The sequence below is a fragment of the Apodemus sylvaticus genome, chromosome 19 (genome assembly GCF_947179515.1).
Source record: "Apodemus sylvaticus chromosome 19, mApoSyl1.1, whole genome shotgun sequence".
Lineage (NCBI taxonomy): Eukaryota > Metazoa > Chordata > Mammalia > Rodentia > Muridae > Apodemus > Apodemus sylvaticus.
Genome location: NC_067490.1, coordinates 44822906 through 44849558, shown reverse-complemented (window position 1 = coordinate 44849558; position 26653 = coordinate 44822906). Strand labels below are relative to the sequence as shown.

Genomic DNA, 26653 nt, shown 5'->3' with positions numbered 1-26653 from the left:
ATCCTTGTATGCTGTGTTGTTGCCCACTAACCACGGTGCAGCACTGTAATACCATTTTTAAATACCAGCCAGCTGCTGGCCTGATGCAGCAACAGCAGACCTACTCAATGTGTAAGCTCCAGGAAACAGTTGTTTTGTTTTTCTTCTTAGGGTGATTTTAATTAAAATAAGCTCCAAAGTCTTTGGACAATGCTCTAAAACACTGTAAAAACTAGCACGAATGTTAGTTGTACATCTTACTGGTGTGCAGTGGTTCGTTCCTTCAGTAGGAGCAAAGGACAGAGGTGATGGCTGTTCTCGGTTATCTACTTGACTGCATCTGGAATTAACTAAACGTGAGCAACTGGGCACCCCTGTGAAGGGTTTTTAGTTAATTGGATCTTTTGAGGTTGGCGGACACCCTGAATCTCAGCCACACCTTCTCCTGGCAGCCTGTATAAAGGATAGGGAAGAAAGACACTTTTGCCTTCTGAGTGCTTGTCCACAATCTTACTGGCTTCTTCAGGATCCGGATGACAGACACTGAAGACCACCTGAGGTATCCCGCCTTGTGGACTGAGCAACTATTAGATTCTTGGACTTTCTGCTGAGAGACATCATTTGTTGGATGAGCTGAAACAGCCTGTAAGGCACTCTCCTAAATCATATGTGTGTGTGAGAATTTGATATACATTTTAGAAGTTTTTACTGAAAGGAAGATGCTAAGGCAGAACTTGATAATCAATTAATACAGTTTGAAATAGCTACCAAGTAAATAGCATATCGGTCTTCCTGCTAGCTACCTTTTTTTTTCTTTCTGTAGGAAATTTGTACAAGAACCCATCATGTCTCAGAACTTAAAGTCATCAGCAGAGATTGGGGGTATTATGTGCTCACTTTATACTGCTGAGTCCTGGCCTCCTGATCTGTCTGTTCTCCGCTTCCATTCCCATTTGATGGAAGTGTCTTGTTTAGACACATTCATATTGTGGGCTAGTTTTTGGTTCTCTGCCTGAGAGAAGATTTTGCATACATAACACACTGGGTTACTATATAGTTGGCTCTTGAATGTCACGTTATTTATGTGTGTTTACTTGAGACAGGGCTTGGCACATGGCCTTATTTGAGATCATCCAGCCTCATCCTCCTAGTACACCATAAAGTCTAGCAAAGCAACATACTTTGGGCTGTTAGTAAAGTTTGTGAGTCTGTGTGATGTGTGTTATGTGTGTGTATTTCTGTGTGGTGTGTTTATGCATGATATGTATTTGGTGTGTTTATGCATGATATGTATTTGGTGTGTTTTTGTTTATTACGTGTGTGTTTGTATGTGTTCAGTGTGTGTTTGTATGTGTTCAGTGTGTGTATTTGTGATGATGTACCTGTGTTTGTGTTTATGTACGTGTGTATCTGTGTTTGTGTGGTGTGTCTATCTGTATTATATGTTAGGTGTATGTATTTGTGTTTATATACATGTGGGTGTGGGAGGATGTGGTACCAGGCCCTGAGCACATGACCTTGTGCTTTCTGCTGAGCAGCTCTAGTCCAGGGAAGGTTTGTTTTGGTTTTTCTTCTGTTTGGTTCCAAGGATTGAATGTAGGACCTCAGCATGCTAGCTGCGCACTCTACTACTGAGTAAGACCCAGCCCGCTTGATTGTTTCATTTTGAGACAAGGGTTTGCTCATTCAGGCTGGACCTTGAGGTTAGCTAGGTGGAGGCCTGCCTGGGCATGTGGAAAGATGCTGTGTGTTGGACGACGTGTTGTAATACCGTGGCACCAGCATAGTTTCACAGCCAACCCGTTGCTGCTGTGGTGAGCTGGCCCTAGGAATCTCTGCTTGTGATGCTCTGTGTCACCACATTGTATGTCAAGCACTGTGGCCCCAGCTGCTTGGAAGGCAGGAGTTGGAGGCCCTGTCTCAACAAATACTTTCTGCCACACATCATTTGACTATGAGCAGTCAGTCTCAGGTAAACCCTGTTTCACAGTAAAAGTTTACCTCTTGATATATCATGAGACACGAAGGTGGGAGAGGGAGGGAAAGACTATGTTTACAGTAAATTACATACATGTATGAAATTGTCCAAAATTTAAGAAGTGAGCCTGTGTTGTTTGTTGTTGTTGATGATGTTGTTGAGGGAAGACAAAAGTTACACGGCATGGGGTTTGGTGTCTTTAAGAATTAACTGTATAACTGTATAGTGCTTTCCCACAACCCCCAGTATATCAAAAGATAATTTTCAAACAAATTTAGAGAAATTAGCATTCATTTAGGGTTCATGAAGCAGGTAAGATACTGCAAAACTGATCATGACAGAACTGGATTTTCAATAAAGTATCTTGAGTGGCAGCAAGGAAACAGGAGCAGGCTTGCAGGGCAGCACATCACCTCAGGTGTCGCCTCAAGGGGGCAGCAGACGAGGCCTCCTTACCCCAGACAAAACTGGCCTGTTAGGTGATTTGTTTTATAAACTCTCTCTGGCAGAAGAGTTCGTTCATCGTGAGCGTACACGGTAGTTAAGAATAAAGCTGCTGTAAAATGGCCAGGGAGAGAATCTTCGTGGACAGGTCTTCAGCTCACACAGCAACCCTATGTTTAGTTATGACAAACTCAGAGCCTCTGCAGGGTGCTTGTGTTTTTATATTCCTGCCCACAGCGTTTCTGTTGCTCTGTATCTTTGTCAGGACAGTCACCTTAAGTCCGCAGTCCCTAGCAGCCCTGGGTGTTTGCTGCCCCTGTTTCCACCTGCGTGTCTTTGGCAGGCTGTCTGAAGACCCTTTGCTGTACTTTGAAGCTGGGCTGCGTGTTCTGCTGTTGTGAGCTTTGGTCCTGGGAGCCTGTTTCACTTGCTCTGGCTAGTATTTCATGTTCATAATGCTTACCTTTGTAGAATTGCTTTCGATTTTAATGAAATCCAGCTTAAGTTTTATCTTTCGTGTTGCAGATAACATGTTATTGTCATACCCCAAGTCAACTAGACTTTCTGATAGAGTCTGCAAGTTTTAAAGTTTAGTGTTTTACATGAAGGTCTCTTACTCATCTTGAGCTAACATTTTGAGAGACTATAAATTTATGCTTGTATATATTTATTAAAGTCTCTACTGGATCTGAATTATTATTTAGATCATTAAATAATAAATATAAAAACAAAAAGCAAAGCTAAAATCCCATTATCAGCCCCTTGCAACTGTATTTAGTGTCATTCTGTAAAACTGTTCACTGGCAAGGAAACTTGAGGTGTCAGTACTGAGTTTATCTGGAACACTGGGGCCAGGACTCAGGGCTCCTGTCAGGGCAGCCTTCCATCTGTCTGTCCATCCAACCATCTGTCCATCCATCCATCCGTCCATCACCTGTTGCTAACTGGCCAGTGTTAGTTGAGCACCTCCTTCAGCACGGAATCTAACCTTCCAGTCAGCCAGCTCCCTGCTGCTGTGTGCTTTCCTGCTTTGTCAATGGGGCTTTGGAAGAGTCTGCCTTCCCACATTGTCTGTTATTTTTAAGAAACAGTTTCGCCTAAAAATGCTTCCATAGTTTTTCATCTTCTGACTTACTGAAAACTGTCTTGTGTCAGCCAAGTTGTGTGTTCATGCATGCATGCCCCCCCCCCCCATCTATGGTCATTGTACAGGAGAATCATAAATCAAACTCTTAAGAGTTTGAAATGTTAGATTTTAGGGTTTTATCAGCTTACTTTAATTCCTTAGCAGTATCAATTTTAAGAGTTTCAAAATGCCCCTTTCAGGGCGCCACCGTGGGCACTGCTCTCTTTTTTCATGTTATTTGCTTTCATTGCTAGAGATAAATAGCCCACACTCGCAATCGTACTGTTTTCTTCATTTTTTTGTGTCTCTGTTGTTTCCATATTCCTCTAGTTTCCTTTGAATGTGTGTCTTAATACCCTGTTTCTCCTATATGTTAATGGATAGAATTTTGAAAAACAGTAATTGTTAAATCTGTCTTCACTTCGCCTTTCTGGTAAGATGTATTTACCAACCATACAAACAATTTCTAACAGATTTTATAAATTTGTCTTATTGCTGGCTTTATTCTTTTATTGTTTTTCTTACATACAAGTATGCCCCTATAGTAATATTTATTCTTAGAAATTTAAATAATATACCTATAAAGATGCTGGAGGCAGGAGATGAGGTAAAAACCTGCTAATTCAATGAGGTAATTTTATTTCTTAACTGTATACAAGCCCGATTCTACACCTAAATAGCTAGCTCTTTAAGGCATCTCTTTCTATCTGTGTCATACTACCAAGCCAGTCTACCTTTCTCTTGAGTTCCTCCAAACAAGCCAACACACTAACACTGTTCATTGCAGAGGGTAGAGAGTTTATAATATTACTGGTATTTTTAAAAGTTTTTTTTGCTATTTATTTATGCATGCATTTATGAGACTAGTCTTCATGTATAATCCAGGCTTGGTTCAAATCCAGATCCTCTTGCTTTCACATCCTGAGTGCTGGGATTACAGGCATGTAATATAAAGTCCAACCAACTCCGTTTTTTGAAGAAACTCCATTTTGTATGAGACTAGATGCTAACCTCCAATTCCAGGAAGAAAAATCAAAGTCCTCATGAGTAATGAATCTGTGGTAACCCACCCCTCTTAGCAACTGGCTACAATAGTAGGGTCAAGGTACATCTAGATAAGGCATCCTGCAGAGAGTAGAAACCTTAGCTATCCTGTTTATAAGGTTTTTGGTTCCTGCAGAGTATGTCAGAAATGAAGTTTCAAAAATATTAACTTTTTGGACCGTATGGAAGTTCCTTAAGCTTGCAGTAACCACAATAAATACCCTGCACCACTAGACAGGGCTCCCACTCAGACCCTCTGTGACAGGACGGTGGGCGAAAGACCTTGCCCGAGAGCTCCTAATAAAGACCAGTATGTGTTAACATCAGAATTGGCTTCTCAGTAGTCTTTGAGGTCCCTGCAACTTGGGCAGAACAGTAACACCATGTTCAATATTTCACATTTTAAAATTACATTAAGATTCAATCCTACTTCTCTATATAGATATTACGGGATATTTGATTATTGTAAATCAAAAAACAAAGTGTTAGCATAGGAAACATGAAAGCTAGAATGATACTGCACGCGTCAGATGCTGTTAGGTGGGTTGCAGTTTGGGAGAGCCTGGAAAAAAAGAACGGGAAAGTTCCTGCCTATTTTAAGGCAAATTAATTGCTCTGGAGAGTCTTTGCTCTAAGACCTGAGGCAACACCAGCTCCCTGGCCTTGACCTGACCCACCCTAAAGGTGAAGTGGCTTGGCCCCTACTGACCCAGCTGGAGATGTGTTCAGCAAGTCAAAGGGATAGGGGAGGAGCTAGAGACTTCTAAGCCACTGGACCTTTGAGAGCTTTTTCTTTTGGCTTGGGAGAGCCTTGGGGAGGGAACCCTTACCTACACAGAATACAAACCTGCATTTCTGCTGGCTGGGCTGTATCTTGCGGTTCGGTTCATAGGGACGCCCTTCTCTCCGCACCTTCCCAGAGCTTAGCATTGGCAGGCTTCTGAGACTTCCTGACAGTCTAGCTAGTGAGAAATGCACTTCTAAATGTGACTTACTTGGTATTTCTAAGTAGGTTGACCTGAGTTCCTAAGCTCCACCAATTCTCCTGCCTCTGCGTCCTAAGTAGGAACCAGTTATTTCAGTTTTACTTTGCATTTTCCTGGTAAGTTGAACTGACTCTATTCTTTTTTTCCACTCACATTTTTCTTTAATCCCTCTTCAGTACTTTTTATCTGTCGGTGATGGTTCTGTTATATAAAAGGTTTAATATTTAAATATGGGTTATCAGTGTAATTGAACTGGTAATCTTCGTGCCTCTGCTCCTGGATAGCCATACTGGAGTTATAGCCTTAGCACCAGGTCTACTCATTTTTATTTTGTCTTTGTAGATTGTATTATTAAAGAAATATCTTTTGTTTGTTTGTTTGTTTGTTTGTTTGTTTCAAGACAGGGTTTCTCTGTATAGCTTGGCTGTCCTGGAGCTCACTCTGTAGACCAGACTGGCCTCCAACTCAGAAATCCACCTGCCTCTGCCTCCCAAGTGTGCCGCCACCGCCCAGCTAAGAAATATCTTCTTAAAGTCTGTAAAACATTCTTTGTTTCCTTCTAAAACAGTTCCTCATTCCTTGTCCACATGTGGGTAAGACTTGTTGGAATGCATGGTGAAATTTGACAAAGAGAAGATGCCTAGTTTTACAGTGTAGATCGCATATTATCCTGGCATGTGTTCTAGACAGCATCTTTCCCCACACAATTGCCGCCTTTTTCATAAAAACATTCCAAGATTTAGAAGTCTGTTTCTATACTCTTCTGTTGTATGGGCTCCAGAGCAATACCACCAGTAAAATTACTTTTGTTTGGCATTATCCCTACAGTTCCTATAGATTTTTGTCCTGGTATGTGTGAATATATACTTTTGTTTTGTGGGTGATTTTTGTTTTTATTAAACTAATAAAATTTATTTTAAAATACACAACAATGTATTGACATTTTTAAGTCATCAAAATAATTTATAATAGTTAAATGCCTCTTAAATATACATGATATCTTTTGAAGTTATAATATGCACTCAACCAGTTTTTAAAATCTATTCGGAACATTAAACATGATAGAAGTAGAAAAACTCTTTTATGAAGTCCTCTATAAAATGAAATTATGACAAGTTCCTGATTAGACAGAAACTGGTCCATCTCCAAGGGAGAAAACGTGGCTTCATAGAATGAATTGGGTAGTGTTCCTTCTGTTTCTATTTTGTAGAATAGTTTGAAGAGTATTGGTATTGGGTCTTCTTTGAAGGTCTGATAGAATTCTGCACTAAACCATCTGGTCCTGGGCTTTTTTTTTTTTTTTTTTTTTTTTTTGGTTGGGAGACTTAACAACTGCTTCTATTTCTTTAGGGGTTATGGGACTGTTTAGATGGTTTATCTGATCCTGATTTAACTTTGGTATTTGGTATCTGTCTGGAAAATTGTCCATTTCATCCAGATTTTTCCAGTTTTGCTTAATATAGGCTTTTGTAGTGGGATCTGATTTTTTTTTTAATTTCCTCAGTTTCTGTTGTTATATCTCCCTTTTCATTTCTGATTTTGTTAATTTGGATACTGTCTCTATGCCCTCTGATTAGTCTTAGCTAAGGACTTCTCTATCTTGTTGAATTTCTCAAAGAGCCAGCTCCTGGTTTTGTTGATTCTTAGTATAGTTCTTTTTGTTTCTACTAGGTTGATTTCGGCCCTGAGTTTGATTATTTCCTGCTGTCGACTCCTCTTGGGTGTATTTGCTTCTTTTTGTTCTAGAGCTTTCAGGTGTGCTGTTAAGCTGCTAGTGTATGCTCTCTCCAGGTTCTTTTTTAGAGGCACTCAGAGCTATGAGTTTTCCTCTTAGCACTGCTTTCATTGTGTCCCATAAGTTTTGGATATATTGTGCCTTCATTTTCATTAAATTCTACAAAGTCTTTGATTTCTTTCCTTATTTCTACCTTGACCAGGTGATCATATTTTTTTATTATTTATTTATTTATTTATTTTAGTTTTTTTTCTAGACAGGGTTTCTCTGTATAGCCCTGGCTGTCCCGGAACTCATTCTGTAGACCAGGCTGGCCTCAAACTCTGCCTCCCAAGTGCTGGGTTTAAAGGCGTGCACCACCACTGCCCGGTGGCTATCTTCTTTTGAGTTTGTTGAAAGAGCTTTCTTGATTTTTTTTTTTTTTTAGGGTATAGTTTTCCTCCTTGTGTTGGTGTTTTCCATCTATTATCCTTTGTAGTGCTGGATTTGTGGAGAGATATTGTATAAATTTGTTTTTGTCATGGAATATCTTGGTTTCTCCGTCTGTGATAATTGAGAGTTTTGCTGGGTATGTAGCCTGGACTGGCATTTGTGTTCTCTTAGGGTCTGTATAACATCTGCTCAGGATCTTTTAGCTTTCATAATCTCTGGCAAGAAGTCTGGTGTAATTCTGATAGGTCTGCTTTTATATGTTACTTGACCTGTTTCCCTTACTAGTTTTAATATATTTTTTATTTTGTGCGTTTGGTGTTTTGACTATTATGTGACAGGAGGAATTTCTTTTCTGGTCCAATCTATTTGGAGTTCTGTAGGCTTCTTGTATGTTTATGGGCATCTCTTTATGGTTAGGGAAGTTTTCTTCCATAATTTTGTTGAAGATATTTACTGACCCTTTACGTTGGGATTCTTCGCTCTCTTACATACCTATTATCCTTAGGTTTGGTCTTCTCATTGTGTCCTGGATTTCCTGGATGTTTTAGGTTAGGAGCTTTTTGCATTTTGCATTTTCTTTGTCTGTTGTATCAATCTTTTGTATGGTATGTTTTGCACCTGAGATTCTCTCTTCTATCTCTTGTATTCTATTGGTGATGCTTGCTTCTATGACTCCTGGTCTCTTTGCTAGGTTTTTTTTTTTTTTTTTTGTCTCTCTTTGTGATTTCTTTTTGGTTTCTATATCCACTTTTAGATCCTGGATTGTTTTGTTCAATTTCTTCACCTGTTTGGTTATGTTTTCCTGTAATTCTTTAAAGAATTTTTATGTTTTCTCTTTAAGGGCTTCTACCTATTTACCTGTGTTCTCCTGTATTTCTGTAAGGGAGTTATTTATGTCCTTCTTCTTAAAGTCATCTATCACCATCATGAGATGTGATTTTAAATAAGAGTCTTGCTTTTCTGGTGAGTTGGGGTAACCACGGCTAGGTGTGGTCGGAGAACTGGGTTCTGATGATGCCAAGTAGCCTTGGTTTCTGTTGCTTCTGTTATTGCCCTTGGCTATCTGGTTATCTCTGGTGTTAGCTGGTCTTACTATCTTTGACTGCGGCTTGTCCCTCCTGCAAGCCTATGGTCTCTTCAAGACCAGTTCTCTCCGGGAGGAATTTGTGTATGGAGAGCTGTAGCACAGGGTCAATTCCAGGGCGCAGATGGAAACCCAAAGGATCCTGTCTTTGGCTGTTCCTTGGTTCCTGTCTCCTGATGGTTCTAGGTGGGTCCCTCCTGGGCCAGGAGTTTGAGCAGAAGTGGTGGTCTTACCTGTGCTCACAGGTGTGTTGGCACTGGAAGACTAGCTCTTTCCTTACAGGCATATGGAGTGCTGTGGCACAGGATCAGCTCCTGGTGCAGGCAGAAACCTGAAGGATGCTGTCCCAGGCTGCTCCTTGGCTTCCTGTGCCCTAAGGGTTTCAGGCAGGTCCCTCAGAGCAGAAGTGGTAGTCTTAACTGTGCTCACAGGCACATCTGCACTCCTGGGAGATCAGCTCTCTCCCAACAGTATTTGGATATGTAGCATTGTCACTTTTTTTTGGGGGGGGGAGAGGGGGACAGGATTTTGTAATGTAGTCCAGGTTAGCCTTTCTTTCAACTAGCAATACTCTCAACCCTCAGTGTGAGATTACAAGTATATGACATGTTCAGCTAAACAAACATTCATTTTTTTAAACCCTAAGACACTCAGTTGGTTTTTTTTTTTTAAGATTTATTTATTTTATGTATGTGAGTACGTTATTATGTATGTGAGATCCCATTACAGGTGGTTGTGAGCCACCATGTGGTTGCTGGGAATTGAACTCAGGACCTCTGGAAGAGCAGTCAGTGCTCTTAACCGCTAAGCCATCTCTCCAGCCCTAAACAAACATTCTTAAAATGACATTTTTTAGATAAATTACCTAGTTTATCTTAGGTTTTCTATTAGTCATTTCTTGCAATTAAAAGTTATATTGATTATTTTTACACTCATGTACATATTTTCTATTTATTTCTTTTTCTAGAAATTTGCTCTTCAGTATTAAATACTACGACTACTACTACTATACTAATATAGTGGCTCACCTGTAAGTTCTTATTTTTGGAAGGCAGCTATACTCACCAATGCCACATCTAAGTTTTAAGTGTCTAAATTTATCTTTTTGCCTGTTTTAATTTTGAACGCAATTAGTTTAATCATAAATTTAAAAAAAGTATTAGTGTGTTTATATTATTATGATCTACGCATTTGCCTATGGGCATATGTGTTTCACGCATGTCTGAGGTCAAGGCAGCTCTTGAAAGGGGCTGTCTTCTTTTGTGGGCTTCAGGATTGGCTCAGCTTGCCTGGCTTGAGCAGCAGCATTTTTGCCGTAAGGTCAGGCTAGACTGACTACAAAACAGGCTGTAAAATATAACTTCAGGGGACTAGGCCTAAGTTTCTGTTTCCCAGAACTGAACTAACCAGTTCCAAGGAAAACCACAGCCTGCAGGCAGCCAATCAAGAGCTGCCCTGCCACCTGGCCTGAGGCAAGAATAGTTAGTCAGCAATGGTTCTGGAAAGTCCCCAGGACCCTAGCTTATCCAAGAGACACCCATACCCCTAGAGATAAGGCGAACCAACTAAGATAAGGGTTATCTCCCACTCCCTGGAATTCCTCCAGTCAGCTTTAAATTTGGCCTTCAAGCTTACTTCCAGATCTGCATTTTAATGAATGGTAGACCCCTGTATGCTGGATTTTGTAGGGTCCAGCTCACACATTTTAACCATGGGTTTTCTGGAAGGAGAGATGGGTAAGGAACAGGTTGCAAGAGAAATCACATAGAGAGACACAAAAACACATGGCTTTTGGTTCAAGTCTCCATCTTTAATGCCTCTTTTCCCAACCAACAAAGGCAGACCAAGCCCCTTCCCTGAAGTCTGGAAACCGGTTCTTCTTGTTCTTCAGGAGGTGGGTGGTCAGGTTGCTGGCTGCTATTCTTGAGAGCAGTGGGCAGGGGGAAGTCACAGGATTTATGCAGAATGTTCTCTGCTTTTGCATACTATTTGAGTCTAGGGTGTTGTTCTGCAGTGATTCATAGACCTTTATATTTGGGGGCTCGTCCGGGATTCACTGGTGACCCTCCCCTTTGCCCACCATAGTTGAGCGATTTGAGCTTTTGTTTCCCACCAGTTGATAAGTTTGGCATACTCTATCTGTGTCTGCTTTTCTGTCTGTGAGCAATCTGGAAGCCAAGATGGACAACGTCGATGTATATTTTGTTACCTGGCCAAGGGCTATAGAGGACACTCCTGACCCCATACCAGGAGATGTGTAAATGTAAAGCTTGGGCTGAGCCAGAGTTTTCTTCTCTGCTGTTAGTTTCCCTAGGCCTAGGCCTAGAAGCTTTAGCCTCAATACTTTCTAATCTTGCAAGCTGACTGATTGAATCCAGCTTCTGACTGAATTGCTCTGTGGCCTGATCCTAACTTTCATAATATGGCCTAGCATTCTGGCTTCATCTTATTCTCTGGCTCATTTTGTATTCATCTGTGTCTAGCTTGTTGTTGCAACCTGTCTCTGTAAAACTGTCCTGGTAAATATACACACAGCACAAACCACATCCTGCTCTTAAGTATCCTCTCTTCCTCTGTTGTTCTCCTCTGAGTTAGGCATGTCTTATTTCTGAATCATTCTTTCAAATCTTTCTCTGATTATCACTTTGCCTCTCAACTAGATGTCACTTTCAAACTTGTCTGCTTCCTTCTACAAACTAACTTTACCTTCATTGTTAGGGACTAAGGGCACTTCTGTATTCAGTTCAGATCATACTGTAATTCGAGGTGTGTCTGTATTTCAGCTGGATTATATTTTTGTATGTGGTCCCTTGTCAGAGCAGCCATGTTTGCGGATTAAAATTCCTCTGGAATGGAAGCTTTGGAAACATTGGATTAAACTTTAAACTTTCAGTTTCTAATATATTTTTATGCACGTATCCATCACCAGAAATAAAACATAACAAAACAAAAATCCATGACAGAAATTGAACTAGAAAAACAATTAACCTTATCCTCTTTCATAATCCATGCCCATTGTGTGCATCAGCCCTTCCTTTCCCTTCCCTTAGCCTTGTTGTTATTTCTTCATGCTATCCTGTACCAACTATACACACACATACACACACATGCTAGATTATGAACAGCAGAAAGAACATGTGCTTTTTTCCTTTCTGTGATTGTGACCCCATTTAATATACATTTTTAAGTTCATTTTCCTGATATCTTATGGAATTGTTTTTGCTGTTTTGTTTTGATTTTTGAGACTGGGTCTTACTGTGTATGGCTCTGGCTGTCTGAAAATCACAATACCAACCAGGCTGGTCTCAAAACTCAAAGAGATTCTTCTATCTCTGCTTTCTAAGTGCTGGGACTAAAGACATTTCACCACCATGTACAGCTTCCTGCAAATTGGTTAACTTATTTTTTTCTTTAAAGCTGAGTAATGTTAATATACACACTAATATATGCAAACCAGTTTTTGATTATCCATTTATATGTTGATAGACAACTTGGTCGATTCCAGTTCTGAGCTGCAGTGAATAAAGCAACAATAAACAGAGGGGTACAAATATTTCCATGGTAGGACATGGAGCTCTGTGGGTATACACCTGGGAATTAATAACTGGGCCATATGGTAGTTCTCTTTATAAAATCTTTAAAAGTATCCAAGCTAATTTTCACAGTCTCTGTATTAATTTGCACCCTCACTCTTAGTAAATAAGGGTTCTTTTCTCTCCATATCTTCAACATTTGTTGTTAGATTTTATTCTAGCCACTCTAAGTGAGGTTGTGTCTCAAAGTAATTTTGATTTGCATTTCCATGATGGCTCCGGATATTGAACTCTTTACAACAGTTTGTTGTCCATTTCTTTTTTTGAAAACTGCCTACTTAATTAATTTACTCATTCATTGATTGATAGTTTGATTTCTTTGCAAATTCTGGATATTAGCCCCTTGTCTGAAGTAGCTGATATAGACTTCTTCCATTCTGTGGGCTGTCTGTTAACTCTGCTGATTATTTTCTTTGCTGTAAAGAAACTATTTTCATGGAGGCCCACCTTTACTACTTGGGATTAGTTCCTGCACTTTTGGTGTTCTATTTAAAAATTTCTTACCTACCCCAGTATCTTGAACAGTATCCCCTGTGTTTTCTTCAGTTTCAGTGTTTCAGGTTTTAAATTACAGTCTTTGATCCATTTTGAACTGATTTTAAATAAAGTGAAAGATGATAATTTCATTCTTCTGCAGGTAGAAAGTCAGCTTTGCCAGCTCCATTTTGTTGGATAGGCTATCTTCTCCCCCTCCCCAAATGTATGTTTTTACCCATTTTGTCAAAACTTAGGTGGACATAGCCTTGCTGTTTTGTTTCCTCTGTTATATTCCATGGTCTTCCTGTCTATGTCTATGGCAGTGCCAGGCTGTCTTTGTCATCATAGCTCTGTGAGGTTTGAGGTTGGATGTTGTGATACCTCCAGCATTGTTCTTCTCCTTAGGATTGCTTTGAGTGTTTTCAGGGTTTTTGTTTGTTTGTTTGTTTTTTGTGGTTTTATATGAGTTCTTGTATTGTTTGTGAAATATGACATGAAAAATTTAATAGGTATTACACTAATTCTGTACATAACTTTGATAGTACAGGCATCATCTTAATATTAGTTTTGTTTATCTAGGAACATGGAATATTTTCCCATTATCTGATATTCTGTGACTTCTTTTTTCAGAATCTTGAAATTTTCATGTCAAGAGTTCTCTCCTTTCTGTGGTTAGATATATTCCTAACACCTTGCTTTGTGGGGAGGAAATTCTTGTGCTTGGATTTTTATCCTAATTTCTTTTTTGGAGAGTAGACTGTTAGTGTAAATGAGGTCTGCTTTTTTTTTTTAAAAAAAATATTGATATTTTTATAATTTTTTTTGCATTTTGTGCTGCTTAGTGTTTGTCAGCTTGACACAAACCAGAGTAGCCTGGGAAGAAAGCCTCAGTTGAGGAACTGCCCCCATCAGACTGGCCCCTTGGTATGATGGGCCATTTTCTTGGTTAATAATGGATGTGGGAGGACCAAGCCTTCTGTGGGTAGTACTACCCCTAGGTCCTGGGGTCTATAAGAAATCAATAAGTAGTGTCCTTTCATGGACTGTGCTTCAGTCCCTGCCTCATGGGTTCTGCCTTGAGTTCTTGCTTTGATTTCCCTCAATGATGAACTGTTACACAGAAATGTAAGATGATTCTTCTCCAAATTGGTTTTGGTCAGCAACAGAAATCCGAGACACTGGTGCAAATCTTGCTCTTTTCCCCATTTGTCCCAGCTACTAATTACGCTTTTCATGCATATAATAGTCAAGTTCATCTTTACTAATCTCCTGAGTACACATACTAAAAATATAATGGTAAATGTGATGTCTTTCTGTCCATAACACTGATAAGCAAAAGAGCCATTTATATGTAACTCCATGATGTCTTACGTAGTTATAGATAGTCCCCATTTTGTATATCTGCCCCTTTACCTAACAGCCTTAGAAAAAATGTTCTGTTTTAAATGTATTACATTTTTATCTATTTTGTATGCATATGTTTCTGAGGAAATACATGGATGCCAAAGAACATTGTGAGGGTCCAAAGACAAGGTTTAGGAGTCCATTCTCTCCTTCCATATGTGGGTCTCAGACTGAACCAGGTCCTCCAGCTAGGTGGAAGGTGCTGTTACTCACTCTGCCATCTAACTGGCCACAAAAAATGTTCCCTTTAAAATTGTATATGTATGGCTCCTTGCCTATACTTGGGATGTGCACCTCCTGAGTGCCAAGTCCTCTTCAAGAGAAGCGACTGCTCCTAACTGCTGAGGTATCTCTCTAGCCCCCAGAAAATGTTCTTTGATTTATGTTTTCGCAAACATTTTATTCATTAAATGTTAGAAGTCAGATATTGTAAATCACAGAATTGTTTTATAGTCCACAAAATAAGGGAGAAATGCTGCCAAATATAATTTAAAGGTAAATCTAAATTTCAGAAATGTTACATGTGAGATACAGTGTAGTGGTCCATGTTTGAAACCATTATATTGGGATGTATTCTGTTGTACATATTTTTACTATATTAATTGAATCAAAAATAACAAATGCACCAAGCATGGTAGCAAGTATCTTTAATTCCCATACTTAGGAGGCAGAGGTAGATGGATCTTTGGGAACTCAAGTCTAGCCTGGTCTACATAGTAAGTTCCAGGCCACTCAGACTACATAATGAGACCCCATCTCAAACAAACAATCTTATTGAACAAGTACTAAAAAATGGCATAGTTGATTGAGAAAGTTGTATTTCTTGCTTCTAAAGAACTGTAGAGAAGTGTAAGTGTGCAGCCATTGCTAAAATAGTGTTGTGTTTAAGACACCACATTAAGTGAGATAAACTGTAATATATCCAACAAAATACTGGTAAAGTAATAACTCTGTAAAAGTTATAGTTAGGAACTTTATGACCCTCTATTGTTAATTTCATACATTGTTACAGGAAATAGAGGGGCATTGTTAGATGGGGAGAGGGAAAGAAATTATGAGAATATATGTGTGTGATTTTCTTTAGTGGAGGGAATAGAAGAATAGAATTTCCTCCAGAGTCTCATTTTAACTGTTTTATGTTTTTCTCAGTTGTGATCTCTTCAGTAGGCGTATTTGAACAAAAAAAACAAAAAACAAAAAAAAACAAAAAAAACCCCCAAATCTAGTGGTTTTAATGTTTTGTTTTGAAAATTTACATATTGCATTGTGCCTTACCATAAATGTTCCTCTGTTTGTGTCCTTACAGAACAGGAGTGTTAAGCTTAAGTTGTGTACATATGTGTACTGTGATCAGCTGCAGTAGCTGATCCACCTACTACAACTTAGGGAATGCAAGCTTGCCAAATTTTGCATTAAGTAAATATATTTTAAGAAGATAAAGTAATATAAAATACAACATTTTGAGGAAAAACATTGGTTTTTTTTTAAGATTTATTTATTTTAGGTATATGAATGTTTTGCCTGAATGTGTGTGTGTGTACACATATATTCCCGGTGTCCTCAGCAGTCAGGAGAAAGCCAGTATGGAGGGTGGTTGTCAGCCATGTGTGCTGGAAACCCAAGTCCTCTGCAAGAGCAACAAGTACTATTAATAGCCTGTGGACTCATCTTGTTAGCCCCCTTGCTAATTTTGTTTTTCATCTAAATTCATAGAGAATAATGGGTTCTCTCTGACTTATAGTTGTATTAATCACTGTTCTATTATGTCTGTGAAGAGACACCATGACCACAGCCAAGGCCACTTGTTATGAAAGACAACATGTAATTGGGATCATGCTAACAGTTTCAGAAGTTTAGTCCATTTTATCATCATAGGGAGCATTGTTGTGTGCATGGTGCTGAGAGCACACCCCCAGTGGCACACTTCCTCCAGCAAGGCCACACCTCCTAATCCTTCTAATCCTTTCAATTTCCACTCCCGGTGCCTTAAGCATTCATGTGTATGAGCCTGTGGGGGCCATTCTTATTCAGACTAACTACCACATCAGTGAACTGTCAGAAAGAATACTGCTGGTATTGCCTGAAGACCTTTAACCAAATCGGTCAGTCATTTTGTTTCCTTATGTGTAAAAAAAATTTTTTTTTGATAACAGTAACCTTATTTTTAAGATTTAAGCCAAATGTGACTTATGTACAAATACTTTCAAGTGTTGATTGACATTTTTTTACATTTTGTGTTTTAATATTGTCTTAGTTAGTGTTTCACTGCTGTAAACAGACACCATGACCAATGCGAGTTTTATAAAAGACAACATTTAATTGGGTTTGGCTTATAGGCTCAGAGGTTCAGTCCATTGTCATCAAGGCAGAAACATGGCAGCATCCAGGCAGATAAGGTTCTACATCTTCATATGAAGGCTGCTAGTGGAAGACTCACTTCCAGGCAACTAGGGTGAGGGTCTTAAGCCCACACCCACAGTGATGCACCTACTCCAACAAGGCCACACCTCCTGATAGGGTCACTTCCTGGGCCAATCATATACAAACCATCACAAATATATAAAATAGAAACTTTTTAATGTTTTATATGCTTTGTATTAGTCTTTGAGAGTTTCATAAGATGTTGATTGCATTCATCACCTCTCTAACTCTATTATCCACCTCTCCTTCCCTACCCACTGAACTTTGCCTTCTTTCTTTATTTTTATTTTTGAGGCAGGATCTTTCTACATAACCCTGGCCGCCCTTGAATTCACAGAGATCCACTTGCCTTTGCCTCCCTAGTACTGAGATTATAGTGTGCACTACAGGGCGTGGCTGTCTTTTTCTTTAAAAAGCTATCAAGAGCTTGGTTGGAGCGTGGTTGACTTACTAGAGGCTCACACTCTTGGAGAAAACTCTGACTCCTGGAAGTTATCAGTTGCCAGTAGCTCCATGCTTAGGGGTGGGCTTTTATGGCCCTCCTATCTCCATGCTGAGTTTAGCATGTCTTGGGAATTCATATGTGCAGCTGCCCTGCTATGTCCAAAAGACACTACTTCCTTGTAGTCACCCACTCCCCTAGTTCTTGCCACCCCTTCTTCCATAGTAATCCTTGAGCCTTAGGAGGAGGGGGTCCAGTATATATGTTCCATGGGTCAATTGTGGGTCTCTATTAAACACCATCTATTGCAAATAGAAGCTTCTCAGGTGGTGACTGAGAGATGCAGTATGTGTATGACAGTAAGTCCCCAGGGATTGCTTAAATACTGTATTTAGCAAAATAATAGTAGTAGTTTCTCCCCTAAGGCCTAGGACCTGTGTAGCCATAGGTTCTTGGATCATGTGGGGTTTAAACCTAACTGGAAAGTGGTTGGTTACTCTGCTGATGGCCATGCCACTATTGCACAAGTAGTCGTGTCTTACCAGGCCAGTCATTATTATACCTCAGGGTCCACGACTGAGGATGAGAGCCAGCTGGTAGCAGCAATCTTGAGTCAGAGAATATGAAAGAATTACGCTGACATTGACTTAGAAGCCTTACTCCTACTTTTTCAATATATTTTTTTCTTTATTTTATTTCTATGGGTGTTTATCTGTGTCCCACATGCATGCAGTGCTCACAGAAGCCTGAAGAGGGTGCTGGATCCTCTGGAACTGGAGTTACATGGTTGTGAGCCACCATATGGGTGCTGGGAATTGAACCCTGATCCTCTGGAAGAGCAGCCAGTGCTCTTAACTGTCCCACGCTATCGTCTTGCCAGCAAGAACAAATGCAGGAACAATAGGATCCTTCTGCAGCCAAGCTTTTATTGAAGCTTTTCATGGAGGAAGACCCCGAGCCCAAAATGGGCGCTGCTTATATACCCCTTGGTGTGGCGTGTACACACCTGATTGGCTGTTCACTCATCACCCCATATCTATGTCATGGGATGGGCAGAGACTTGGCGTGGTTTTTGCTCTTGCACATGCGTACCTGACTTGTTTACCAAGAACACTGAGCTGGCACAGTTGAAGCTGGCGCCATCTTGTAATGGCGAATACTGTCGCGGCTTTCCACATCTCTCCCTTATTGTTTTATTAAAAATGCAAGCCACTCTGTAATGGATGAAGATAGAGGTTGAATCCCTAGTAAGATGCATAAGAGCGCCATGTACAGAACAAGATCCTTAGGTTCCTTTTCCCAGGGTTGTCCTGACCTGCACTCGTGCCGTTTTTCCTAGGGGAGGGACACTTGGACACGCAACCCTCATGCAATTCGACTTGTCTTCCAAGAGTGTCCAAAACTCTGAACAACCCTTATGTGGTGCTTAGCCCGGCAATCCATCAGAGTGAAAAACTTACTCACTCATCCCTGTGCAATGAGTCTAGCCTCTAGGGGTACAAGAGCTGAGTAGTCCAATGCTTGCAAGATTATTTTAGCATGGATAACCAGATCTCTGGGGAGGTGCCTTGTTCAATAGCCACAAGTGCTTGAGCAAACACAACCTTGTCACGTTTTTATTGAGATCTGAGTTTGCAGACCAGCCAAAGCATGAACATGCATCCACAGCATAAGGCAGCGCCAAATAACCTCACCCCCACCCACTCCTTAAAGTAAGAAAAGGCTGAAGCGATCCAGGAAGAGAGTCCCTCTGCGAGAGAAGCATCAACTTGTGATGAATTCACGGTCACAATGGCCACACACAGTTGTTCCATCAGGGCGTCAAATTCACCAGTCCAATTTCCTAAAAGATACTTAGACATTTGTTTAGACAAATTCGCAGCTCTTGTATAATTTTCATATTGAATGTTGGTAATACATAAACTAGAACACTTCCACTGACATCCCACTTGGGCTAGCTGCCACAAGGTCTCAATTTGTTCTTGTACTAAATCAATTTTTTAGTTTATAACCATTAAGCCTCCTTTCAGTTGACCATAAAGGCTCACTTGCACATCAATTGCATGAGCAACGCTAGATGACAGATTACTCAGGGCATGAGCCCTTTGGCAAATTGTAAAAGGATTAAAAGTATAATTTATAAGTTGATCATTGTCAGCTCTGCTAACTAAGCTGAGCCCATATATTTTTATAGCCACCTGTTGATTATAAATAAGATATCTAGCTCTTCCTTCAGAAGAGCCATTTATGAAAATAATGCCCCCAAATGAATTATAGTTATATGCACATATTTTGATTTTTTAAATTATAAATTTGAATATCAATTATCTGTAAACATTAATTAAATCCTTTAAAATCAACATCATTATGTGGTACATCAAGAACAAATCTTTAAAATTTGATGTATATAAAAACGTAAAATTGTTTTTTAAGCCATTACCTTTTTGATGATATGAATAATAAACGTGCTTATATATCTGAATGTTTCTATATACCCTCTTTGGGATACACACTTTATGTGTCTTGTCCCAAAGGGTCTTGTCCAGGCATCTTTTTAAAGATTAAATTATAGATAAATATATTGTAGCTATCTTTAGATACACCAAAAGAGGGCAAATTCTATGCCGTCCTTAGGGGTGCGACCATAGCCAATTCCCCCCTTTTTGTTTTATTAAGCATTCCTTTAAGGTGTAGTGGGCGCGCTCTACAATGCCCTGACCTTAGGGGTTATAGGGAAGGCCATGATTTAACTATACATTTATTTGTTTGCAAAAAGACTGGAATGACTGAGCAGTATATGCTGGACCATTATCTGTTTGTAACTGACAAGGCTGCCCCCAGGCAGCCCAGGCTTTAAGGCAATGTCCAATCACATTGTGAGCCTTCTCTCCACTCATGGCAGTAGCATGAATAATGCCAGAGCATGTATCCACAGAGACATGAACTTACTTTAAGGCTTTAAACTCAGATATATGAGTCACATCTATCTATCATAATTTTAGGGGCAATAGGCCCTTTGGATTAACTCCTAGACCCAGGGGATGGTGAAAAACTATACATTGTAGGCACTCCAGCACAATCTGTCGTGCATCTGCACGGAAAAGATGGAATTTTTGTTGTAATGTCCTAGCTGAAACATGAAATTGTTGATGAAATTTTCGTCCAGCTTCCAGGGATGAGGCCAGGAAGGCATATTCCATTCTGGTGTATCGATCAACAAGGTCATTGCCCTTACTCAGTGGGCCTGGCAGACCAGAATGGGCTCTAATATATTGTATAAAAAATTTTGAATCCCTGGACCAGATAATTTTTTGTAATTTTTTTTTTCCTTCTGCAGCCAAGCTTTTATTGAAGCTTTTCATGGAGGAAGACCCCGAGCCCAAAATGGGCGCTGCTTATATACCCCTTGGTGTGGCGTGTACACACTTGATTGGCTGTTCACTCATCACCCCATATCTATGTCACGGGATGGGCAGAGACTAGACGTGGTTTTTGCTCTTGCACATGCGTACCTGACTTGTTTACCAAGAACACTGAGCTGGCACATCTGAAGCTGGCGCCATCTTGTAATGGTGAATACTATCACGGCTTTCCACACTTAACTATTTAGCTCTCTTTCTAGCCCTTCATTCCTAGTTTTAAATGTTTCCTTTATAAATTCTATTTTTCTTCAGTTGTAGTTTTCAAAAATATTTAAGAGGTATAGTTTAGAGAAAATGTTCTAAAATAGAGTATTTTTGGTGAGAGAACTAGTTATAGGATATGGTGGCAGTTAAAACCTTTTTAAGTCCTAAATGTCTCCAGCAATGCTTTATTTGAAACAGTTGTAGGCATTAACAGTTTTAACAGTATTATAAAAAACATTGAAATTGTTGTATCCCTAACATTATACTTTGTTAACTATATCTTAATAAGAAAACTTACATCAATATTTGTTTATTGAAAAATTATACTTTAATCAAATAATATTCTTAAACATCTATTATGTTACATTAAGTAAAAAGAGCAACTTACAAGCACATGTATTTCAATCTCAACTTTGGTTTAAATGATAAGACTGAGCTAAAATGAAAATGTTAATTAGTTTGTTTTTATTTGAGTCAAGGTCTCTTTACATAGTGTTGGCTGTCCTGGAACTTATTATGTAGACCAGGAGAATATCAAATTGGCAAACTTTACGCTGATTTTTACTTTCTAGTGTAATCTTCAAGCTATAAGTCAGGGGGAAAAGTATGTATTCAGAATTTATCCTCTTGTCTAGTCTCTTTCTGGACACACTCATTCTAGTGTCTGAGCTAGCACAGTCAAGTTTCACAGGCTAACATGTAATTTAAGTGTGAAGAATTGCAGCAGTCTTCATATACAAAAAATATTGTTTGGACTTCCCATGGCAAATTCCTGTTTTTAGCTTTGCCATTTTGCGCCTTTCTCTGTGTTGTATCAGCTGTAGTTTGTAACCTGATAAGAGTTCCCGTCTGAGGTGGTGGGCGGGCCTGGGTGTTGTCTCACTCTGCTGTGTATTGAGGTGGGTTTGGTGGGCGGGCCTGGGTGTTGTCTCACTCTGCTCTGTATTGAGGTGGGTTTGGTGGACGGGCCTGGGTGTTGTCTCACTCTGCTGTGTATTGAGGTGGGTGGGCCAAGTGGCTCCAGGCTGGTCTTGAACTCAGTGCCTCTACTCTCTGGGCCCTCTTCTTGCTCCAGTGCTTCAAGTAGTAAGCTGGAAGCCTGTGCCACTGTGCCCAGGGGAACCTCACTGCAGGTAAAAGTTGATCATAATAAAAGAGGCCTTGGTCTAGTTTAGCCATGGCTAATCCGAGCTATACTGGAAACTTTGACTAACTCTATGGCAACAGCAGCTAAGACCCCCAGACAACAACCTTGGGGATCCCACCTTGCCTCGTAAGGAGTTCCAAGTTGTCTGGGCCCAAGTGACTCAAACACTTACTGTGTCTATTCCCTCCAACCACCACTGAGTGCTTTCTCCTCCCCTTCTGGTTCCTAGCAGTTTATCATGTGTTAGATGTACCTGGAACGAAGGTAGAATAAAAACTGAAAGCAACACTGATTTCTAACATTTTTATTGACATCGTTTTCCCCTGGCTGTTCTGGAACTCAAAGATTCACCTGCCCCTACCTCCTGAGCTCTGAGATTAAAGGCATGTGCCACCATCCCCTGGCAAAAGTCATTTGTATATGAGACAAATTGTTCTAGTGTGGCTATATTCTCTGCGTGGGATGAGAGCATCCTGGCAGAAGTACGAACCTGCAATGCTTAGCTGCCTCTAAACAGGGCTCATGGGGTGGTTTTTTCCCCTTCTTTTCTATCTTGGCTGGCCTGGAACTCACTCTGCAGACCAAGCTAACCTTGAACCTGCCTCTCTCTGCCTCCCAAGTTCTGAGGTGTGTGCACTATACCTTACCCAACACATAGGGTGGGTTCGTTGATGTTGGAGACTGTCTCAGTTCTGTTGTTAAGGCTGAGCTTGAAACCTGAACTCAAATGATCTGCTTCCCCTCTACTCTCAGCTCTTATGAGGTAAGTTGTTTGTGTGTTTGTTTATTTGTTCATTTTAGAGATGGGTCTCTGTATATTTCATGCTGGCCTCAAACCTTTAATTCTCCATCTCCAGTTTCTCCAGCACTGAGGCACTGACGTGTGTCGCCACACCCAGCTCTTGGGGTCTTGTCTACTAGGCTTTTTTGATTTTGTTTGCTAGGTGTAACTCAGCAGGCTCTGAGCACCTCAGCCTGGCCAGCTAAGTAAGGGAGCCACATTGGAAACTAATGCAGAACTGGAATCACATGGTTTTTGTGAATACATTTTAAAGAAAATGTATTTTGATCAGGTTAAGCTTCCATCTCAGCTAAACAAGAAAGTCAGGTTTTGTTCTCGCCCCTATTGAAGGCAGCAACATATTCCACTGCTCATACTAAGACCTTAACAGCTGTGTCAACAAGTCTGCATGAAAAGCAGTGCAGGCTTAATGCTGACTCTGCAGACCTCCCTGTCAGCATCTCTCTCCATCAGCAGATGACTTCAGACCTCCAGAACACTTGCTTACCTCAGAGAGATGAGCCAAATGCAGAGACAGTTAAATCTCTGAGGCTTGCTGGAAGAACTGGAAGGAGAGTCTGGGAACTCTCAGTACCAAGGGGAATAATATTCTGATAAGCCAGCTGCTATATAGACACCCTTGTCTAGCTGCAATCTTTCCAATGGGAGTGACATGGACAACTTCCATTTACCTTATATTGACGTGACCTCAAGGATGCCTGTCTCCAGCACTCTGGCACCGAGCTATGTCCCCAGCTGTTGAAGTGACTTTTCATAGGATTGTCTTGGAATAACTCTATGGCTTTTAATCCATTCTAGTTTAGTGAGCGTTTCATTATGACCCCCATCCTCTAGGCGTACAGTTGAATGAAGATGATTTGTGAATGGGCCTCCTCTGCATCTCCACCCTCTCTCCCCCTTTCTTCTTACTCATTTTGTTCTTGGCAGGGTCTTATGTAACTCAGGCTAACCTTGAAGTAGCCAAGAATAATGACCTTGAGCCCTGATCCTCCCTCCTTCCTCCTACTTTGCAAACTCTGGTATTACAGGCCTGTGCTCACAAGGCTAGTGTTCTAGGAAGAGAGAGCAGTATGGTCGGGGGTCATGAAGGACCCAGTGGTCACTGAGGGCCTCTGTGTCCCTGAAAAGCTACTTTATCTTTATTCTGAAACACTGGGGAGTCACTACAGAGTTTTGAACATTTTTGAATTCTTCTGTTTTCTTTTTTGTTTGTTTGTTTCCCCCCCCCCCCCCCCCAGACAGGGTTTCTCTGTGTAGCCCTGGCTGTCCTGGAACTCACTCTGTAGACCAGGCTGGCCTCGAACTCAGAAATCTGCCTGCCTCTGCCCCCCAAATGATGAGATTAAAAGCATGCACCACCACACCCGGCTAATCTTATTGTACTCCAGAAGTACAATAAGGATACTGAGACAGGATTAGCAGGAGAATCCTTCCAGAGGCCATAGGTGATACAGGTCTAGGATTGTATAGCTTGTCAGTGATGGAGAAGAGTTGGTTTGAGAAATGTGATAGGTATTGAAATCCTTAGAGTCTATGAGGGTTGAAGAGGGGTAGTGATGATGGTTAGCAAGGGTGACGGAGATGGGGCCAGAGAGTTCCTTCACTCAGAGATAGAGTTTAATTCTCAGCACTCTCATGGCAGTTCACGACATGATAACTCCAGTCCCAGGGGATCCAAAGCTCTCTTCGTGCTTCCATGGGTACCAGGTATGTATGTGGCACACACACACACATGGAGGCCAAACACCATACACTAAAGCAGTTGTTAATAAGAAATAATGTAGGGAGAAAAGCAGTTTCTAGAAGGAATATCACACGCTACCTTCTGAATAAGTATAGGCACCTTTGGGACATTTAGGTAGATGTAAATTTATTGTAAAAGCTGGAAAAATTGAAGTAGTTCTTGACTTTTTTTTAAAGATTTTTAAAAAGTGGTATCTGAGGGTTGGAGAGATGTCTCAGTTATTAAGAGCACTGGATGCTTTTCCAGAGGACCTGGATTCAATTCCTAATGAAAGGATAGAAAATACAGCCTAACTCTCTAATGACCCCAAGAAGTCAGAAGTTTAAAATGCTATCTTGCTCCAAAGAAGCTCTAACTCCAGCCTTCTAAGGAACCCCAAACACTTCATATTCCTTGAGCCTGCTCTTTGTTAGAAACTAGGTGAAAGGTCGCATTCCAGAGCCCGCCCTTTGTTAAGAGCTAGGCAAAAAGGCCTTGAGTAGGTGATCCTGGCCCCTTAAGGTAACTGGAAAAAAGCCAATTATCTGCTTATCTTGCTTCTATAAACTGCTTACGCCTTTACCCCCACCAAGGAGTTCACACAGCTATAGACCTCCAAGAAAATAGGAAACTAACTGGTCCACAGAGTGCGGGCTCCAATAATTTAAACTGATTGGCCTAAAAACTATGGAGTAGTATAAATCGATTGGCTCGCACTACATGGGCTCTCAGTGCTAAGGAATGATTGATTGGTTTGTGATACGAGGGCTTTGTTGTAAACCTATAAAAGCTGTCCCAATTCTGTACTCGGGGTTCCGCAGTCCTCTACCCCTGCGCAGTGTACGACTGTGGACCCCGGAGCCTCTGGAATAAAAATCCTCTTGCTTACTGCATCAAGATCATTTCTCACGAATGATATGGGTGTCGCCTTCTGAGGCATGGGGTGCTGGGGCGCCCTCATTTTTCAGGTCTTAACTCTAGTACCCACATGGCAGCTTAGGCTTGTCTGTAACTGTATTTGAGGGAATCTGACACCTCACATAGACATACATGCAAGTGAAACACCAATGCATATAAAAATAAAACACATGGGAAGGGGTGGATGGGGGGATAGGGGGAGGAAAGAGGGCTTATGGGACTTTGGGGAGTGGGAAGCCAGAAAAGGGGAAATCATTTGAAATGTAAATAAAAAATATATCTAATAAAAAAACAAAAAGTGGTATCTGTGTAGAAACAACAAACAAACCAAATAAATCAGGACATTTCCAAAAGTGATAGTTTGCTTACGAATGCGTGGGCCTAGGGACTGGAGGTTTAGCTAAGTGACAGAGCACTTGCCTAACAGACGAGCTCTTGACCCTGGGTTCATCCTCATGCTGAAAGGAGATGGCAAAGAGGCATTGGGTGTAAAGCTTGGGCTTGGGTAGCAGTGGTGAGAAGGACCGTAGGTAAGTTAAACGTGGGAACTGAACATTCTGTTTCATTAGAAATTGTCTCCTGTGCCACCTACGAATGACCTGGCAAACCCCTATAATGCCAGTACTCAAGAGGCAGAGGCAGGGGGATCTCTAACCACAGTCTGGTTCACAGAGGAAGTTTCAAGGAGCCAGGCTACACAGTAAGCCTGGTCTCAAAACAAAAAGGGAGTAGGGGTGTGACCAAGCCAGCTCACTCAATCCACAGGTTCTCCAGGGAGGGAGGGAGGATTGAAAAGAAAACATAACCTGACTCCAGCCCTTGCTGAGGCTGAAGCAGGTTTATTTTTCCCAGTCTGCTTTTATAATAATAAGGTCAGTTCTAAATTAAGGAACAAGCAAGGCAGTAAACATAAATAGTGAAGGAACAAACAAGGCAATAAATAAAGTCCTATGATCCTTGTTTCTATGGGCTTATCTGGATGCCCAGGATAAAAGGAATGTCACCTGTTCTCTGTCACATATTCCTCACACATTCCTCTGCTGAGTTTACCTTGAGCTTTGTATTGGTCCAAATGTAAATATTCTTATCTGAGCCTACTTCTCTGTCCTAGCCCAAAGTCAAATTCTTACCAAGTTTCTAGAAGCAATCTCAAGCTCTCCATAAATTTTGGGAATACAAAGGTATTTTTTATATTTTATGGTCTCTCAGTATCATTAGGGACATCTGTGAAGTTATTAATAATGTTTTGAATATAAACAATTTTGGATAATTGTGTGTGTGTGTGTGTGTGT

The 26653-nt window shown here is 40.6% G+C and overlaps 1 protein-coding gene across 7 annotated transcripts in view; it reads left to right on the top strand.

Annotated features, from left to right (window-relative positions):
• Positions 1–26653, top strand: part of Cep57l1 (centrosomal protein 57 like 1) — a 75374-nt gene that overhangs the window by 5342 nt on the left and 43379 nt on the right. Inside the window, exon 2 of one of the 7 annotated variants that reach the window (XM_052164286.1) lies at positions 24363–24427. The exons of 5 other annotated variants lie outside the window; for them this stretch is intronic. In XM_052164286.1, the coding sequence (XP_052020246.1) occupies positions 24371–24427 (57 nt within the window). In that variant the 5' untranslated portion in view covers positions 24363–24370. Of the gene's footprint in view, positions 1–505; positions 625–24362; positions 24428–26653 lie in introns of all 7 variants that reach the window. One more of the 7 variants, XM_052164288.1, reaches the window with a different exon arrangement.